We start from the raw sequence: 20108 nt of genomic DNA, 5'->3' as shown, positions 1-20108 counted from the left end.
AATAAAACTGTGAAGGACCTCGGCGTTACTCTGGACCCCGATCTCTCTTTTGACGAACATATCAAGACTGTTTCAAGGACAGCTTTTTTCCATCTACGTAACATTGCAAAAATCAGAAATTTTCTGTCCAAAAATGATGCAGAAAAATTAATCCATGCTTTTGTCACTTCTAGGTTAGACTACTGCAACGCTCTACTTTCCGGCTACCCGGATAAAGCACTAAATAAACTTCAGTTAGTGCTAAATACGGCTGCTAGAATCCTGACTAGAACCAAGAAATTTGATCATATTACTCCAGTGCTAGCTTCCCTACACTGGCTTCCTGTTAAGGCAAGGGCTGATTTCAAAGTTTTACTGTTAACCTATAAAGCGTTACATGGGCTTGCTCCTACCTATCTTTCCGAGTTGGTCCTGCCGTACATACCTACATGTACGCTACGGTCACAAGACGCAGGCCTCCTAATTGTCCCTAGAATTTCTAAGCAAACAGCTGGAGGCAGGGCTTTCTCCTGTAGATCTCCATTTTTATGGAATAGTCTGCCTACCCATGTGAGAGACGCAGATTCGGTCTCAACCTTTAAGTCTTTACTGAAGACTTATCTCTTCAGTAGGTCATATGATTGAGTGTAGTCTGGCCCAGAAGTGTGAAGGTGAACGGAAAGGCTCTGGAGCAACGAACCGCCCTTGCTGTCTCTGCCTGGCCGGTTCCCCTCTCTCCACTGGGATTCTCTGCCTCTAACCCTATTACAGGGGCTGAGTCACTGGCTTACTGGTGCTCTTTCATGCCGTCCCTAGGAGGGGTGCGTCACTTGAGTGGGTTGAGTTACTGACGTGATCTTCCTGTCTGGGTTGGCGCCCCCCCTTGGTTTGTGCTGTGGTGGAGATCTTTGCGGGCTATACTCGGCCTTGTCTCAGGATGGTAAGTTGGTGGTTGAAGATATCCCTCTAGTGGTGTGGGGGCTGTGCTTTGGCAAAGTGGGTGGGGTTATATCCTTCCTGTTTGGCCCTGTCCGGGGGTATCATCGGATGGGGCCACAGTGTCTCCTGACCCCTCCTGTCTCAGCCTCCAGTATTTATGCTGCAATAGTTTATGTGTCAGGGGGCTAGGGTCAGTTGGTTATATCTGGAGTACTTCTCCTGTCTTATCCGGTGTCCTGTGTGAATTTAAGTATGCTCTCTCTAATTCTCTCCTTCTCTCTTTCTTTCTCTCTCTCGGAGGACCTGAGCCCTAGGACCATGCGTCAGGACTACCGGGCATGATGACTCCTTGCTGTCCCCAGTCCACCTGGCCTTGCTGCTGTTCCAGTTTCAACTGTTCTGCCTGCGGCTATGGAACCCTGACCTGTCCACCGGACGTGCTACCTGTCCCAGACCTGCTGTTTTCAACTCTCTAGAGACCGCAGGAGCGATACTCTTAATGATCGGCTATGAAAAGCCAACTGACATTTACTCCTGATTATTATTTGACCATGCTGGTCATTTATGAACATTTGAACATCTTGACCATGTTCTGTTATAATCTCCACCCGGCACAGCCAGAAGAGGACTGGCCACCCCTCATAGCCTGGTTCCTCTCTAGGTTTCTTCCTAGGTTTTGGCCTTTCTAGGGAGTTTTTCCTAGCCGCCGTGCTTCTACACCTGCATTGCTTGCTGTTTGGGGTTTTAGGCTGGGTTTCTGTACAGCACTTCGAGATATTAGCTGATGTACGAAGGGCTATATAAAATAAACTTGATTTGACTTGATTTGATTTACCTCAACCCAATTGAGATGGATTGGGATGAGTTGGACTGCAGAGTGAAGGAAAAGCAGCCAATAAGAGCTCAGTATATGTGGGAACTCCTTCAAGACTGTTGGAAACGCATTCCTCATGAAGCTGGTTGAGAGAATGCCAAGAGTGTGCAAAGCTGTCATCAAGGCAATGGGTGGCTACTTTGAAGAATCTCAAATATAAAATATATTTAGATTTGTTTAAAACTTTTTTGTTACTACATGATTCCATATGTGTTATTTCATAGTTTTGATGTGTTCACTATTATTCTACAATGTAGACATTTTTTAAAATAAAGAAAAACCCTTGAATGAGTAAGTGTGTCCAAACTTATGACTGGCACTGTACGTAAATGTGATATTTCTGTTTTGTATTTTTTTTTTATAAATGTGCAAACATTTCTAAAAACCTGCTTATGCTTTGTTATTATGGGGTATTGTGTGTAGATGGAGGGGGGAAATATTTAATCAATTTTAGAATAAAGCTGTAATGTACCAAAATCTGGAAAAAGTCAAGGGGTCTGAATACCTCCCGAATGCACTGTAATTTCTCTGAACAAACATTGATGAACAAAAGCACAGCTGTATACAAATACACTTGCAGAGCATTCTGTCTGTCTCTCTCTCTCTACAGTTGCACGCATGTGTGCACAGACATGCTGTGAACAAGTTCTATTAATACTCTTCATAATAAAATCATTAAAGCTAAGATAAAACCTTTACAGTGAGCATGATAATACATAACAGGCGTAATTCAATTCAGTCTTTTAAAAATGATGCTCCAACAACCTACAGTTAACGTGGCAATAGTAACTTTTTGGGCAACCCTACCAAATTCACATAGAAATGTGAGTTATAGAGCTATCACTCTACTTGAAAGATAGTCTAAGACCTGGTAGATATGTTCTATGTGCATTATTTATTTGCTTCTCATTCTTAAGTTTTGTTTTTGCATCTTTTACTTTCGGTTTTGTACACCAGCTTCAAACAGCTGAAACAACAATATTTTTGGTTATGCAAAATTGTCACGCCCTGACCTTAGAGAGCCGTTTTATTTCTCTATTTGGTTAGGTCAGGGTGTGATGTGGGGTTGGCATTCTATGCTTTGTTTTCTATGTTTCTTTATTTCTATGTTTTGGCCGGGTATGGTTCTCAATCAGGGACAGCTGTCTATCGCATACTTAGGTAGACCTTTTTCCCTCCTTTCAGTGTGGGTAGTTGACTTGTGTTAGTGGCACTTAGCCCTCGTAAGCTTCACGGTTGTTTATTTTGTTTCTTGTTTTGTTGGCGTCATTCCATAATAAAGGAAAATGTACGCTCACAACGCTGGGCTTTGGTCCACTTCTTCCTCCACCGACGACTGCCGTGACAAAAAAATATATTTCACAGGAGTTTAGATGGTACAATGATTCTCTACACTATACTATCTTATTTTGACACAAAATCTGAAATTAGGCAAACTATTAGAGTTTTAGCAACCAGGAAATGGTGGAGCGATTTCTGCATAGTGCAACTTTTAATACTACACTAAGACAAAAAAGTCTTAGTCTTTTTTGACTAAAGTCTTAGTCAAAAAAGTCTTAGATTTTTTTCCCAATTTGCTCAACCTATAACCCCAGAGGGACAAGACACAGATTTCTCTTTCACAGCAGCAGCTCTCGGGTTTATGGGCGTGGCTGGAGTCTTTGAAAATGTTTAGGGTCTTCCTCTGACACCTCTTGGTATCGAGGTTCTGGATGGCAGGGAGCTCGGCCCCAGTGATGTACTGGGCCGTACGCACTACCCTCTGTAGCGCCTTGCGGTCAGTAGCACAGATAATGAATGCTACAGTAGGCAGCTCTTCCAGACTCCTGAAGAGATGGGAGTCACATATCCCTTGGGTGAATATGGAAGCTGGGGGAGGCCGGTGGCAGCTGGACACAGGGAGGGCATGGTGATGATGAAGACCATGCTCTCAGCTCTTGAATCCTTGCCCATTCTCTACTTATCGGCTGTGCTCTACACACGTATGTTATAACATGAGTTCATGTCAGGAGATGGTAGAGGAGCTCCATCCCACAGCCTACAGTATAGTCAGGGCAAACAGAGGAAGATGCTGAAAGGCCATCAGTAGGAACATGGTGCAGGACAGGAGGAAATGTGTGGTTGGGTGTGAAGGTGACATGCAAAGGCAGCGTTGCGATCTGAAAGGAAGGTTGAGCCTTAGAGTGGACTGGGAATCAGACGTTCTGAGAGACAGAGCAGGCATGAATTTGCTCGAATCGAGTCAAACTGTATTTGTCACATGCTTCGTAAACAACAGGTGTAGATTAACAGTGAAATGCTTACATAAGGGCCCTTCCCAACAACACAAAAAAATTGAAATACACAATGAGTAACGATACCTTGACTATATACGCGGGGTACCAGTTCCAAGTTGATGTGCAGGGATCTACATATAGGTAGAGATAAAGTGACTAGGCAACAGGATAGATAATAAACAGTAACAGCAGTGTAAGTGAGGAGTCAAAAGAGATTATTGCAAAAAGGGTCAATGCAGGTATCCCTGGTAGCTATTGGTTAATTATTTAACTAACTATTTAGCGGTCTTATGGCTTGAGGGTAGAAGCTATTCAGGGTCCTGTTGGTTCCAGACTTGGTGCATGAGTCTATGACTTCGGTGGCTGGAGTCTTTGACAATGTTTAGGGTCTTCCTCTGACACCTCTTGGTATCGAGGTTCTGGATGGCAGGGAGCTCGGCCCCAGTGATGTACTGGGCCGTACGCACTACCCTCTGTAGCGCCTTGCGGTCAGATGCCAAGCAGTGCCATACCAAGTGGTGATGTAGCTAGTCAAAATGCTCTCAATGGTGCAGCTGTAGACATTTTTGAGGATCTGAGGGCCCATGACAAATCTTTTCCATCTCCTGAGGGGGAAGAAGCATTGTCGTGCTTTCTTCGCGACTGTGTTGATGTGTGTGGACCATGATAGTTCCTTATTGATGTAGACACCGATGAAATTAAAGCTCTCAACCTGTTCCACAGCCCTGTCGATGGTGATGGGGGCATGCTTGGCCCTCCGTTTCCCGTAGTCCACGATCAGCTCCTTTGTCTTGTTGACATTGAGGGAGAGGTTGTTGTCCTGGCACAACACTTCCAGATCTCTGACCTCCTCCCTGTAGGCTGCCTCATTGTCGTCAGTGATCAGACCTACCACCCTTGTGTCGTCTGCAAAGTTAATGATGGTGTTGGAGTCATGCGCGGCCACACAGTCATGGGTGAACAGGGAGTACAAGAAGGGACTAAGCACGCGCCCCTGAGGGGCCCCTGTGTTGAGGGTCAGTGTGGTGGATGTGTTGTTGCCTACCCTCACCACCTGGGGGCGGCCCGTCAGGAAGTCCAGGATCCAGTTGCTGTGGGAGGTGTTTAATCCCAGGGTCCTTAGCTTAGTGATGAGCTTGGAGGGCACAATGGTGTTGAACGCTGAGCTGTAGTCAATGAACAGCATTCTCATGTAGGTGTTCCTTTTTCTCGAGGTGGGAAAGGGCAGTGTGGAGTGCAATAGAGATTGCATCATCTGTGCATCTATTACGGCGGTATGTGAATTGGAGTGGTTCCAGCGTGTCTGGGATGATGGTGTTGATGTGAGCCATGACCAGCATTTTCATGGCTACAGATGTGAGTGCTACGGGGTGATAGTCATTTAGACAGGTTACCTTGGCGTTCTTTGGCACAGGGTCTATGGTGGTCTGTTTGAAACATGTCAGTGAAGACATTTTCCAGCTGGTCAGCGCATGCTCTGAGTACGAGTCCTGGTAATCCGTCTGGCCCTGCGGCTTTATGAATGTTAACCTGTTTAAAGGTCTTATTCACATCGGCTATGGAGAGAGTGATCACACAGTTATCTGGAACAGCTGGTACTCTCATGCATAGTTCAGTGTTGCTATCCTCGAAGCATGCATAGAGTTTATTTAGCTTGTTTGGTAGGCTCGCGTCACTGGACAGCTTGCGGCTGGGTTTCCCTTTGTAATCCGTGATAGTTTGCAAGCCCTGCCACATCCAACGAACGTCAGAGCTGGTGTAGTAGGATTCGATCTTGGTCCTTTATTGACACTTTGCCTGTTTGATAAGGGCGTAGCGGGATGTCTTATAAGCGTCCGGATTAGTGTCCTGCTCATTGAAAGCGGCAACTCTAAGCCTCAAGCTCAGTGCAGATGTTGCCTGTAATCCATGGCTTCTGGTTGGGATATGTAACACAGGAGGCTGCTGAGGGGAGGATGGCTCATAATAATGGCAGGAATGGAGTGAATGGAATGGTTTCAAACACATGGAAACTTCCTGTGATATGTACGTACAGTCACTGTGGGGACAATGTTGTTGATGCACTTATTAATGAAGCTGGTGACTGATGTGGTAAACTCATCAATGCCATCGGATGAATCCCGGAACATTTTCCAGTCTATGCTAGCGAAACAGTCCTGTAACTTAGCATCCGCTACAGCGGACCACTTCCGTATTGAGCGAGTCACTGATACTTCCTGTTTGAGCTTTTGTTTTTATGCAGGAATCAGGAGGATAGAGTTATATTCAGATTTGCCAAATGGAGGGTGCGGTCGAGCTCTGTATGCATCTCTGTGTGTGGAGTAAAGGGGATCTAGAGTTTTTTGCCTCTAGTTGCACAGGTGACATGCTGGTAAAAAATTGTGTAAAACGGATTTCAGTTTTACTGCATTAAATTCACCAGACACTAGTAGCGCCGCCTCTGGGTGAGCATTTTCTTGCTTGCTTATAGCCCTATATAGCATGTTGAGTGCTGTCTTAGTGCCAGCATCGGTTTGTGGTGGTAAATAGACAGCTACAAAAAATATAGATGAAAACTCTCTTGGTAAATAGTGTGGTCTACAGCTTATTATGAGGTATTCTAACTCAGGTGAGAAGAACCTCGAGACTTCCTTAATAGTAGGCACAGGCCTATCTTTACAGTATATTTACAGTTCAAATGCATATACTGACAAATATGGGAAATCTGCAACACTCACATTTAGATTGTAATTTAATGTGATCATTCATTTTGGGCTGCCATATCTTATCACTTTACCTCTTGCCTTCCCTTGTAGGATAAAGCCGTCCATTTGACATGATCTGGAGTCAGTTTTACTTTGTAATACCTGGTGGATTTATGTAGAGGAAGCTGATCCTAGATCAGTAGCGCTCGAGACCAGGGATCTCGCGTTGCTAGCCTTTTTCCTCTACCACAGCCATCACCACCAGGGCTTCTACCAAAGATGGTGGATAAATGAAGATAGTTCACTCAAGTCGTTTACCATTGAAAAACATTGTCAGTTCTCTGTTCCCAAAGACACCAAGCGCGACAACAGCTGGCTGTTCTGTGTAGTGTAGTTGAAGGTAATTTAACCAGAGAAAATGAGGGAGTGGGGTGTCTCGCTTCCTCTTCCGTCTCTGCTACTACCGCTCTCCTCCGCCTTCTCCCCTGGTTAATGCTAAATTAGATCCTTGGGACGTCCCTTCCCTAAGCCCTGAACCCTAACCCTGACTTTAACCCATACCCTTACCTTCATCTTGGCCATAACCCTTACCTAACTCTAAACGTAACCTTAACCCCTACCTTAACCGTTTAAAATTTTAACTTAAATTGGGTGACGTCAGAGGACAGGGTCCTCCCAAGGATCCCGTTTAGACGTCTTAATTTTTTTGTATCTCCCTTTGCGTTTACGAGATCTCCCCCGAATCCTGAGCGAGGCAGTCACCGAAACGAGAGGCGATACCCTCCTGCACAACATGGCTACAATTGTAACCTCGACCAGATTTACAGACGAATATCAGCTGTACGAGGAGCTCGGAAAGTAAGCGACATTAACACTATATAGTCCTATTTTACCTTTTCCAGTACTGCTTTGTAGACTATCATTGTGCGTGCCTAGTCCACTGTTGACAAGACAGGTTGTCAAAAACAGGGAAGGCACCCCCCCGGTCGTTAATTAAGCCAGTTTTATAGTCGAACAACATTTTATTAGAAAACATCTCGAGCGAGTACCGAATGGCTTGAGCATGCATGCGATTTGTACCGATTTTACCGTGGCTGTATGTTATAGATATGTAGCGGATTATATATATAGTGTTGATTTATTTTAAGGCAGGACTTTCTCATATAAGTCATTTTAAAGACCACCGAATCCTCTCCTCGTATCTATTTGTTATAATTTCACTTTTCACTATTATTTTGTAATTGGTAGTGAGCCACGCAGGAAGGAATGCTGCACTACTTGTGTAACGATATACAAGCTATAACTATGTCATCCACATCGAAAATGTATCCACTGTGTTTCATTCTGTGCATTGTAACAAATAATTGCTACACACAAACCACCAAGTAGACAAATACTGTGTAACCCGTCTGCGTTATTTTTTGCAGTTAGCAGTGACAATGGTGTACGTCCAACCACCTATAAACATTTTTTTCCGGTTTCAAGTATGCATGATGACATCATAATATAGACAGACCTATGATAGGCTTACTACACAATTCAGATAGCCTACAGTAGACTTTTCGTTATTTCCTCATGCTTTGGTTTATTTAAGCAATAAGGCACGAGGGGTTGTGGTATATGGCCAATATACCACGGCTAAGGTATGTTCTATGCACGACGCAACGTGAAGTGCCTGGATACAGCCCTTAGCCGTGGTATATTGGCCATATACCACAAACTCCAGAGGTGCCTTTCGCTACATGCGCTATAACATCTGCTAAACACGTGTATGTGACCAATACAATTTTATTTGGTTTGATTTGATTTGCTATTATAAACTGGTTACCAACGTAATTAGAGCAGTAAAAATAAATGTTTTGTCATACCGTGGTATACGGTCTGATATACCACGGTTGTCAGTCAATCAGCATTCCGGGCTCGAACCACCCAGTTTATAATCTCAGATAGCTCACGTTTCTTTGCACAGTAGTTCATGTGTAGGCTTATGACTCGACCCTTCCACATTACAATTTGCTCTGAGCTGACTTTCATGCACAAGCAGCAAGTGAGGGCTCCCGAGTGGCGCAGCGGTCTAAGGCACTGCATCTCAGTGTTAGAGGTGTCACTACAGACCCTGGTTCGATTCCAGGCTGTATCACAACTGGCCGTGATTGGGAGTCCCATAGGGCGGCACATAATTGGCCAGCATCGCCCGGGTTAGGGTTTGGCCGGGGTAGGCCGTCATTGTAAATAAGAATGTGTCCTAATAAACCAGAAATGAGTTACCTCTGGTTCGTTCAGCCATTCCTATGGGGGAAAATGAATGGGGAGAGAATTGGGTTTTGTGATAAACAATGAAAATAAGATCTGAGGTTAACACAGGCTTAGGAGGTCTTATACATTTTGTACTATGAGATAATATTAGTCACTTAACATGACTGTTTTGATTACATAATTGCTTCAAAATTCACAAAAAGTGACAGCTGATGAAGATGATCTCAAAACAAAACGTATAAAATCTCCTAAACCTGTGTTTACCACAGACCTTATTTCCAGTGTTTATCCAAAAAACCCTACAAAACCCCATTAGTTTCTCCATAGGCTTTGGCCAATGAGCCATGAGGAGTGAGTGCCTACAAAAATATGCCATTACTATTGCTCTCTATCACATGATACATCATTTTATTATCACATGCCAAACAACAGTTATCATCATGCACTGCTTTGTATTGTCTTTTTGCACGTGTGTACCATAGTGATGGGCTATTTAGCTCTACTCTCGATTAGTTGTAACCTATTCATATTGCAATGTTTCCCATGTAGGGGAGAGTGGGGTCAATTGTAACACTATTTTTACCTTCTACCATTTTCTTTATTACTCAGAGATGGATTGAACTAGACACAGTACTGATTTTGGTGGGTTGTATTTTGCTTGCGGTAGTGAGAGTTGTGACTTGAGCTCATGTGGCTGTTTTGTTTATTAATTTGTCTCACTACAGGGGCGCCTTCTCCGTTGTCCGGCGATGCGTTAAAAAGTCCAACGGCCAGGAATTTGCTGCTAAAATTATCAACACGAAAAAACTCTCAGCAAGAGGTAAGACAAAGTGGAAATATTACACCACTTACTATGTTGAGTGCATTGATGCCTGTGGCATTGTTTTCACGAATCAGATATAGTCCAATAGGAGATCGACACTGGAGGTAGTTTTCTCATTGTTAGTTTATTAAATTACCCATGTGCACATGAAAGCACTTGATCCATTAAATATCTAGATCAAGCAACATAATACAATTGCATTTTAGGTTAACATTACATACATCAACTTGTCAAAGGGTGTGTGCCAAGTTGCATAGTGTAGGTAAGTGCAGCATATTTTTGGGAGCTCCTTGTTCAATGAGATAAACAGAAGCATTCATCTCATGATGTTCCTGTCCAGCAGGACATATTGTTGTTGTGCGTGCCTACCCGCGACACAGTAGCTCAGCCATTGTGTCTGTGTGTGGTGCATTTGTTTATGCTCTACTCCTGCCCTCAGAAACCAAGTGTGTTTGTGAATGTAGACTGCCAGAGGCCTTTTAGAAGCATCTGGAGCACCTTCGTGTTGTTTAGTCATAGCTGAAGTCACAATTCTACTCTTTGCTGCTCACGTTTTCTTCACAGAAATCTGGACCATACATAAATTAATAAGTGACCTTTAAGAGGCCTCACCTCTTATCACAAAAGGATTTAGTCAAGGAACGGGATAATTGAATCCATAATTGAGGGTTGACTGTAAATTCATGTCCTTATGCAATTTTGGTGAATCTCAGTTTACGTTACGCCTCTCACAATGTCTCCCCCCCTTCCACCTTGTGAGATCTCCTGATCAGAGACATGGGGTCCAGGCAGAAAAACACGTCCTCTTGGCCGGAGGAGACTGTCACATCTGCTCTAATCAAGCCGTGGCCAGGAGGACTGCATGGAGATACGTCAGACGTGGCCAATCTGCTACTGCTACAGCAGCAGAGACAAAAGGCTATGGATCTATTTCGGCACACTACTAATACTTGTGCGTTTGGGTATCGAGTGGGCCCATCTCCTGTTTGCTCCTGACATTGTGATGGAGATGTTAATTTTATTTTTTGGGCCGTTCTGTCTATGTCACTGCGCGCATTAGTGCATAAATTGCAATGACTAAGGGCACTGAAATTTCAAATAACTACGCCATGCTTGTTAGACTGTAATTACACTGCAATTCCATGTTTGCGTCATCAATTTTTCGGGGGCATTGTTGTCGCTTCCCTTGCTTGCGTCAGGCCCGGCTGCCAGTAAATTACTCCAAGAAGAAATCTTCCTGAAGCACAGTCTTACTGTAGCTGTGCTGACTGGGTATTGACCTATTAAACCAAGCAGTCTTCAACTGCAAGTCTTAATATTATCTCAACAGTGGCCACACTGTTGCAGATAATGGCCTCCCTGCCATGTCTTGAGAAGGCTTTAGCTATGGCGATGGAGAGGGAGTGGAGGTTGTTTGATTATTATGAGAATTACAGAGGGCAGGTCTGGGTGTGAGATTGTGCTGTCCTCTGGGGATGCCAGCTGAATTACAATAGGCCCCACTTTCCCCTCTGCAACGGTCTCAACGGATAGGCCAGTAAACAAAGAATTTCTTTAAAATTGCCTTAAAAAAACAACTGGTAATTAGATCTGCTGTGTTTCAGCTTCGTCTGGCAGAGATCCCGTCAAGTAACCTGGCAACTGGGTTCTTCAAACTGTTCATCACGTTGAATAGCACAGAATGAGAGGAACGCTCCAGTCCTATTGAGCTGAATAAAGGAGAAGAGAGGAGGGCCAAGTTAAGCCAGATCCCCTTGCCCCCCTTATCTCCCTACAGCTCCTCATGCCCACTGCCCCATTTTTATGTCTCTGCGTGCAGTTTGAAGGAAGTTTAAGGAAGTTTAGCGATCTATTGTTAACTAGCATTCGTGCAAATACTGGAAGTCTATGGGATCAGCTAGCTGATTGCGCTAACTCTAGCTGATCCCAGATTCTTCCAGTCATTCCGCTAACGCTAGTTAGCAATTGCTTGCGAAACTACCATCAACTTCCCTCAAACTGCACGCAGAGACATAAAAATAGTATCCATGAGTTCATCTGACACTGGGAAAGTAGATCAATTGTCACAATATCCCTTTAATCAGAGCTGAAGGCCCTGGACATGCCAATGTGTTTTACAGAAACAGAAGCTGTAATAATTTCCCTCAGATCTACCATCCATCTAGACATGGGGCAGAGCCTCCACTGCCAGCAACGCTTTATTTATGTATAAAGTTAACAGGAAGAAGACAGAACAATCTAGAGAAGACAAACAAGCTTAGGCTGCTGCTATTAGCTGACAGTGTGTGTGTGTGTGTGTGTGTGTGTGTGTGTGTGTGTGTGTGTGTGTGTGTGTGTGTGTGTGTGTGTGTGTGTGTGTGTGTGTGTGTGTGTGTGTGTGTGTGTGTGTGTGTGTGTGTGTGTGTGTGTGTGTGTGTGTGTGAGTGAGTGTGTGGACATTTTTAACTATATATGTGAAGGGACCAGAAGTCCCCACAAGAATAGTAAATAAACACAAATTGGACCAACTGGGGATTTTTTGCCGGTCTTCACAAGGAAAAATGCTATTTCTAAGGGGGCTATGGTTAGAATTAGGGTTAGTGGTTAAAGGTTAGGGTTATGTTTAGGTTTTAGGTTAGGTTTTACAGTTAAGATTAGGGGTTAGGGAATATAGCGTTGTCAATGGGAATGTGTGTTCATTCGGTATGACTGTGTGTGTTCATCTTGTGTGATGTGTGTTTGTAAAAAGCAATGGCGAACAGATCTTTTGTGCGAGTTGGGAGCTTTGCCGCATTTGTGCAGATACATTGAGTGCATGAGGTGGGTCAGATTAAATCCCGTTCTGTGTGTGTGTGTGTTACTGTTTGTGTGAGGTCAGGCCAGCCGTGTATAGGTCAGTGAGTATGCCTGTGGATCTCACATGTAAAGTGTGCTGCTTACTCCATGCACCTACTGTAGGTTGGACTGCGAGGAAGCAACAGTATACCTCTCCATCAGCCACCCTCTTCCAGGCTATTTGATTGCTACAGTCTACCAGAGCTGCTGTCAAATGTCAATACTCCAACTCTTAATCCAAACCATGTGAAATGCGGCCCAGCCGATGAGTGTTTTAAGTGTCAGCTGAGGTGCTGGATGTCAACCCTCTCACACACACCCCTTTATACAACACTTTTTACATAAGTACATATTGGTTGGTTTAATACACAGTGCACCCTTTGCATAATGTACTATTTCATGCCATACACTCTCATGTCTGTAAGATTATGTCATTGTATGTTTCTTGGCCCAGTGTATCAAGGCAAGCTGAGCTGCCCAGGCCAGTAGGACTGGGTGTATATTGAATGTGGTCTGTTATATTAAGGCTTTTGACAGTCAGTAACATCTCATCCACACACTTTCTTACACACACACACACACACACACACACACACACACACACACACACACACACACACACACACACACACACACACACACACACACACACACACACACACACACACACACACACACACACACACACACACACACTAGGCTTGGTATCATAAAAAATTCACAGTTTGTCCTATTAAAAATTCACCAGGGCAGTACTGCCACGTTTATCAGGCCTCGGCCAATCGAGCAGCACAGAGGAAGCCTTCCAATGCCCTGATAACACGCCTGCCTGGGCCACGATACGGCAGCTGATCTGGGAGAGGAGGGTACTGACACCATGTCTCTCTGGACAGCCTCTCCTGGGGCTCTGACCAGTACTACAGGGGGTAACCTTCTCCTGCTCCACCGAGTGTGTGTGTGTGTGTGTGTGTGTGTGTGTGTGTGTGTGTGTGTGTGTGTGTGTGTGTGTGTGTGTGTGTGTGTGTGTGTGTGTGTGTGTGTGTGTGTGTGTGTGTGTGTGTGTGTGTGTGTGTGTGTGTGTGTGTGCGCGTGTGTGCGCACGTGCATGTGTGTGTGTGTCTGCCTGCTTGCCTGTCTGTGCGACCGCGCGCATGTGTCATTATGCCCCTTTTAAAATGTACCCTGTCACTCACAGTGTTTGTTGTGGGCTGGAGGGGCCGTGAGGGGCTGGATGGGGAATAAGAGGGGGAAGGGGGTTAGCTAGCTGGATGATGCTATATGCCTGGCTGGATGGGATGGAACTTAAGCGGACCCTGATCCAGAACCCTATAGTCTGAGCCTGAGCAGCCTGAGAGGCCCTGAATGGTGTCGAGGCTGATGGAATTGTGCTGCTGAATAATTGACGCTAGCACGAGGCTGTGCTGGATGGAAATGGTTTAAAGGAGAGGGCCTGTCTCTCTACCTCTTTCCCTCTTTATCTTGCTCTCTCCCCATCTCTCTCTCTCTCTTGATCTCTCTCTCTTTCTCTCCCTCAATGCCCTCCTCTCCCAGATCAGCTGCCGTATCGTGGCCCAGGCAGGCGTGTTATCAGGGCATTGGAAGGCTTCCTCTGTGCTGCTCGCTGGAGGTCGATTGGCGGAGGCCTGATAAATGTAGCGGTACTGCCCTGGTGAATTTTTAATAGGACAAACTGTTAATTCTTTATGACACCATGCCTAGTGTGTGTGTGTGTTTAACAGAGAGTATGTGGGTGCAGGTTTTTTTTGTGGGATGAAATATCATAACATAACCATAATGCCCCGTCACACAGCCCATTCCCCTTCTTATTTTGTGGGGCATAAACACAGGCCAATTAGTGGGGAGCAAGAGTGTGTTTTCACTGGATGGCAGCAGTGGGGGGAGGTGTGGGTGTGTGCATGGGTGTGTGTGTGTGTGTGTGTGTGTGTGTGTGTGTGTGTGTGTGTGTGTGTGTGTGTGTGTGTGTGTGTGTGTGTGTGTGTGTGTGTGTGTGTGTGTGTGTGTGTGTGTGTGTGTGTGTGTGTTACTAACCACTTATGTGTGGATGTGTATTTCTGGGGCTTCTCTCACGCCTGAATGGCAAAGGCCTTTTCCCAATCTTCTGTCCTGTTTTCTCTCTCAGTCTGTCCTTAATAGACCTTCCTCTCCCAGGCATCTTGTGTGCTGGGTGATTATTGTGATTCAAGAGATATCATTAGGTGTATGCATAAGGAAAGTCCCTATTTGCACATATTTAGCATTGTTAGGACATGGTTCTGTGGAACTACTGTACACTACACATTAGGGTTGTTACGATACCAGTATCGTTATACTCAGAGGTATCGTGGCAAGGAAACAAAACATGAAGCGGATTGAATTTCCTGAGGAAAACAGTCCTAATGTTGGAAACAAACAGCCTTATGTTGTCACCCAGAATCACATGTTTATTTTCCAAGCTATATAACTCAATATTTTACATACTGTAGGACCTTTAAAGGACCAAAAGTGTATTGTGCAAAGCTGTCATCAAGGCAAAGAGTGCCTACTTTGAAGAATCTCAAATATTAAATATATTTTGATTTGTTTAACACTTTTTTGGTTACTACATGATTCCATATGTGTTATTTCATAGTTTTGTTGTCTTCACTAGTATTCTACAATGAAGAAAATAGTAAAAATAAAGAAAAACCCTTGAATGAGTAGGTGTGTCCAAACTTTTGACTGGTAGTGTACATGGGCTCTGATATGATACAGGAACAATATTTTTAGTTTGAAACAATTCGGTGCGATTTGATTAGTGGAACGAATCAATGTGATTTGGTTCGATACGATTCAATGCTCTAACAATTATTGCATGAACACATTCATTTTCATTTCTAAATTAATATCTGATATAGATGGAGCTGTCTGAGGTGACTTTTCTGAGTTGAGTGGCCCTGGTGTGTGTGTGTGTGTGTGTGTGTGTGTGTGTGTGTGTGTGTGTGTGTGTGTGTGTGTGTGTGTGTGTGTGTGTGTGTGTGTGTGTGTGTGTGTGTGTGTGTGATGTATAAATGAATGAATGATTTCTCCTTACTCGGTCGGGCTTTGACAACTGGTATCATATAAACACAAATACGACATGGAGAATGCATAGAATTGCAGGAAATTTGCTTAAAAACAGCAAAACAAATCTCTGCCCTATGCAAAATGTGTAGAATAGCTTTAAAACTGCAACATTTTCTCTCCGCCAACAAGAGGGGTGTGAACAGTTCCGGGTCGCATGGGTTGCGAGGTGGGGGTTTGTTACTAAGCTGATAAATTACATTATCCATCCGGACCTTTGCCACCTAGGAAATTTGTGTGACCTGGCCTTCTCAAATAGTACTTGATGCAATTTGTGAGCTGAGCAATAGCGCAGACTGAGCATCTAAATGCTCATCACCCACTGATTAACTCTGTCATGTAGCAGATGAAAATGTTTTGGCTAGGAGTATGTCAATATTTATCTTTCGAAATGAGATATGACATACAGTACATAGCCAATTAATATAACACAGCTTTGGATTCCACCCCCGTCTCAAAAGCAAATGGTTTGACCGTTTGGAACTGTATGAAGCAGAACTGCTCTCTTATCCCAGCTCGCAAAAAGTATTGCAGTCCTAAGTGAAATTACACCTTTACCCAGTTCATGTAAAAATGACCAAATGCTGTTTAAAGCAGAACTACCAAAAATATTTTGTACAGTGAACCTGGTAATTGAAAGCCCCAATCAGCAGTTAGATGTGCAATCAGCAAGATGTTAACTTAGTTGTGTCCACTCCGGTAGCCTACACAGCCCTACCGGTAAAACACAATTCTCTACAGCGCATTTGGTAACAATTACCCAGGAAATTACATTGGTTGTCCCTCAATTAATAAAGCCTATGATTTAATATTGCGAAAACCATTTTACAAACATCTGAATGCTGAAGGTGCTGCGCAGATGTAGCCTACGAATATTAGAGCAGGGTTAGGTTACGCCCATCTCTCGTTGGCGCGAGCAGCTGCGTCTCCCGCTCTGTGAGCATAGTTGTTATCTGACTTGACTAGATCAATGTCTTACGCAGTTACATGCATAAAAGTTTGATAGGAGGAAGGAGAGGACGCGTCAATTCAGTCACAACAGATAAGAGGTATTTTCGGAATAAGGCAGAAAACATTTATATGAGTAAAATGCGTTAGAGAACCGGGGATTCGTAATTTTTGAATGGGTTTCTTACCGATGCATGCTTCATTTGGATCGGTTCGGTTTTAAACATTTGAACCAGGGACCGATGCATATCGGTGAATCATTTCATACCTACAGATAATGCTATTAAAAGACTGATGTTGTCCTTCAAAATGGGCCCCCAAAAAAGAATGATACTAATTACTTATATAAAGATAGTTTGGGAGCAAATTTGTAGCTTGATTGTGACTGAATAAATTGTGATCATTTGGGGGACAGTCTCTTTCTGTTCCTCAGCATCTTTTTCAGCACAGCCAGTACTTTTCTGACTCACACAGTGACCTCACAAATGAAGTGCTCATTTGTTCTATGGTGGGGATCGCTACTAGTGACATTCCATTAGACTACATTACATTATACTCTATTATATTAGACTGGATCTGATTAATTACTTCTGCTGGAATCCTCATATAGGCTCTCTGCGGTCAACAGTGTGTTTAGTGTTTTCTGTATTTGAGTCATACTGTAGTCCTGATTTGTGGGTCCTAAGCCTCAGGTTTCTATTGCTTTTCTCCACTTGTCATTCCTCTGCTGCTGCTGCATATGGAATCTATCTCAGCACAGAGACTGAATGCCTGAAGTTGGTATTTTTTCTCCCTTTAAAAAACTGAAATCGTGTGTCTCTCTCTCTCCGCCCACCCGCTTGGCTGAAACCCCAACCCCCAGAGATGAAGGAACAGAGATGTGTGTGTGGGTGTGTGTGTGTAATCCAAGGAGAATGAAAACTCCTCACGCCCAGAACTGAGAATTGTCAAGTCATGATTACTCATAGTTAGGGGTAGGTGGCTGGACGTGGGGATGTACAGGCACTGTTCAGTCCAATTTACCCTGGATTCAGGCAGAATGAGGAAGCACCACACACTGCAGAACTGTGTGTCCTTATTCCTGGCTTCAGTATGAAGAATTGCTGGGTTTGTGTTTGCTACTTTCTTTTTGCTTCCTCTGAGGGGGGTGGTCCATGACTACCCTGAAGAATCAAGGCCCTTTCTGAAAAGCGTGCTGAATTGTTGCTCTGGATGTGGAGGTGTTTGTGTGCGCGTGCGTACGTGCACACACTCCCTCTCTCTTTTCCGCTCTCTCTCCCTGCCTCTCTCTCTCTCTGTGGTTGGAAAGGGTTTCTGTGTCAAGTTTGTGTAGTGTAGTATTAGGTACCTGCGTTTCATAGTGAGCCTGCCAGACCAGGCCATGGCTGTGGCTCTCCTATCCTCTGAGGCACGTAATAGGATAATCCCAGCCTGATCGCAGAGACACGTCGTGACACCCTCAATCAACCTGTCGCCTGGCAATGATCAACCCTACTACCACTACTGTTACTGTCTATTTGACCTAGTCTGGCCTATATTGATCTAGAACACCAGACATTATACAGAAATCACTAAATATAAACATGATAAAGTATGATTTACTATACTATACCATACTACACTACAGTACACTAGGGCTGGGCGATATGTACCTTGTCATTGAGCACTGGTCACTTTAATAATGTTTACATACTGTTTTACCCACTTCATATGTATATACTATATTCTAGTCAAGGCTCATCCTATATAACTACTGTTGTACGCACCTTTTCTATTCATATGCTGTCCATACTGTCTATACACACCATCATACACAGTACATATACATTTATATTCCACATGCTGACATTGCTAGTTCTGGTATTTCTATATTTCTTAATTCCTTTCTTTTAGTTTTTTGGATTTGTGTGTATTGTTTTGTATTGTTAGGTATTACGGCACTGTTGGAGCTAGGAACATAAGCATTTCGCTACACCCACGATAACATCTGCAAAATATGTGTACGAGACCAATAAAATGTCGATTTGATATGGCCTAAATAACATATACCAATATTTTTCTCCTTTTTGACAGTATGGCATTTTATTTACGTATAATATTTTATGTTCCGGAATAAAACAGGTTCTAAATATGTTTATGATCAGTACTTGAATCTCAACAAATTAATTTCAAGTGATTTTAATGGTCTTTTTCCAATTCTGATGGTTTTATACTCTAACAACTAGTACATAACTGACAGCGAAATAGTCCCAATTTGTAGAACTTTTCATTCAATTTAGCACTGTATCATAATATCGTTATAGACGGTATTGTGAATATCCTTACCTGTATGTGGATCCATACCGGTATACTGGTATTCATGATATATCGCCCAGCCCTCTAGTACACTACACTTTTATATACTATACACAGTCCACACTTAGTTACCCAAGATAAGTACTATAACTGTGGAGTGTTTCTGTGTTTCTTTTTTACATTCAGGGGCCTAATGACTAAACGGTTATATAAAGTGGTTTCATTGGCTGCTGTTCTGTTTGGATGGCTCAGTTTATATGGCCATTTAACAGAACAGAGCAGAGGACCATGTTTATTGGCCGGTAGTCTGCTGTGACCTGGGCTAACACTACAACTACTCCCAATGGACAGGATTACACTGGCTAACATTGTGTGCTGCTGCTGGAAAATCTGCTGGTTTATTGTAGCCTTTTTCAGTCTGTCTGTGCCACCAACAAGAGTCACTAAATAGTTGAGTGAGGAATGCTTTCGTTGGGCACAATTGTTTCTCTGTGTGAGAGATAAGGCAGGGCCCTATTGGGTAATGTGGGGGTGTAATCCTCAACTCCAGTTTATAATCGTTCTCTAAATGTTTGTCTATTCTCTCTCTTTATAAGTCTGTCTTTATCCTCTTGAGACTGTATAACATGCAAATGCACACACAGACACACACACACACACACACACACACACACACACACACACACACACACACACACACACACACACACACACACACACACACACACACACACACACACACACACACACACACACACACACACATCCTTCTCTGGTGCTCCTCTGAGTAAATATTGATGGACCTTTTGTCATAATTATCTATGTGTATCCTGTTGCTCCTGTCCCTCACTGACAGCTGCAGTATTTCTTAAAAGGATGTCTGCCCCTCGTGTGCACAAGATAAATGTAGGCACTTTAGTGTCTTGGCCAGTGGCCCTAGATGCCCCAGTGGCCCTAGATGCCCCAGTGGCCCTAGATGCCCCAGTGGCCCTAGATGCCCCAGTGGCCCTAGATGCCCCACAAAGCATGCAGAGCCTTGCTCCATGGCCCAGTGTTGGAATGGCCTTGTCCTTCGTTGGAACCTAAAGCATTGTTAAATCTCAGAGCTGTTATTTACCGAC

General features: G+C 43.8%; 1 protein-coding gene across 34 annotated transcripts in view; it reads left to right on the top strand.

Moving 5' to 3' along the window:
- The first annotated feature begins 7455 nt into the window (after positions 1–7455).
- The window catches only part of LOC139562635 (calcium/calmodulin-dependent protein kinase type II subunit gamma), a 105134-nt gene continuing 92481 nt past the window's right edge, over positions 7456–20108 (top strand). For all 34 annotated transcript variants that reach the window (XM_071380499.1, XM_071380480.1, XM_071380492.1 and 31 more), the window contains exons 1-2: positions 7456–7610; positions 9734–9828. In XM_071380499.1, coding sequence (XP_071236600.1) covers positions 7546–7610; positions 9734–9828 — 160 coding nt within the window. In that variant the 5' untranslated portion in view covers positions 7456–7545. The remainder of the gene's footprint in view (positions 7611–9733; positions 9829–20108) is intronic.

The sequence above is a fragment of the Salvelinus alpinus genome, chromosome 32 (assembly GCF_045679555.1).
Source record: "Salvelinus alpinus chromosome 32, SLU_Salpinus.1, whole genome shotgun sequence".
NCBI lineage: Eukaryota > Metazoa > Chordata > Actinopteri > Salmoniformes > Salmonidae > Salvelinus > Salvelinus alpinus.
Note: the sequence above shows the minus strand (reverse complement) of the source record. Positions and strands in the feature narration are given on the sequence as shown.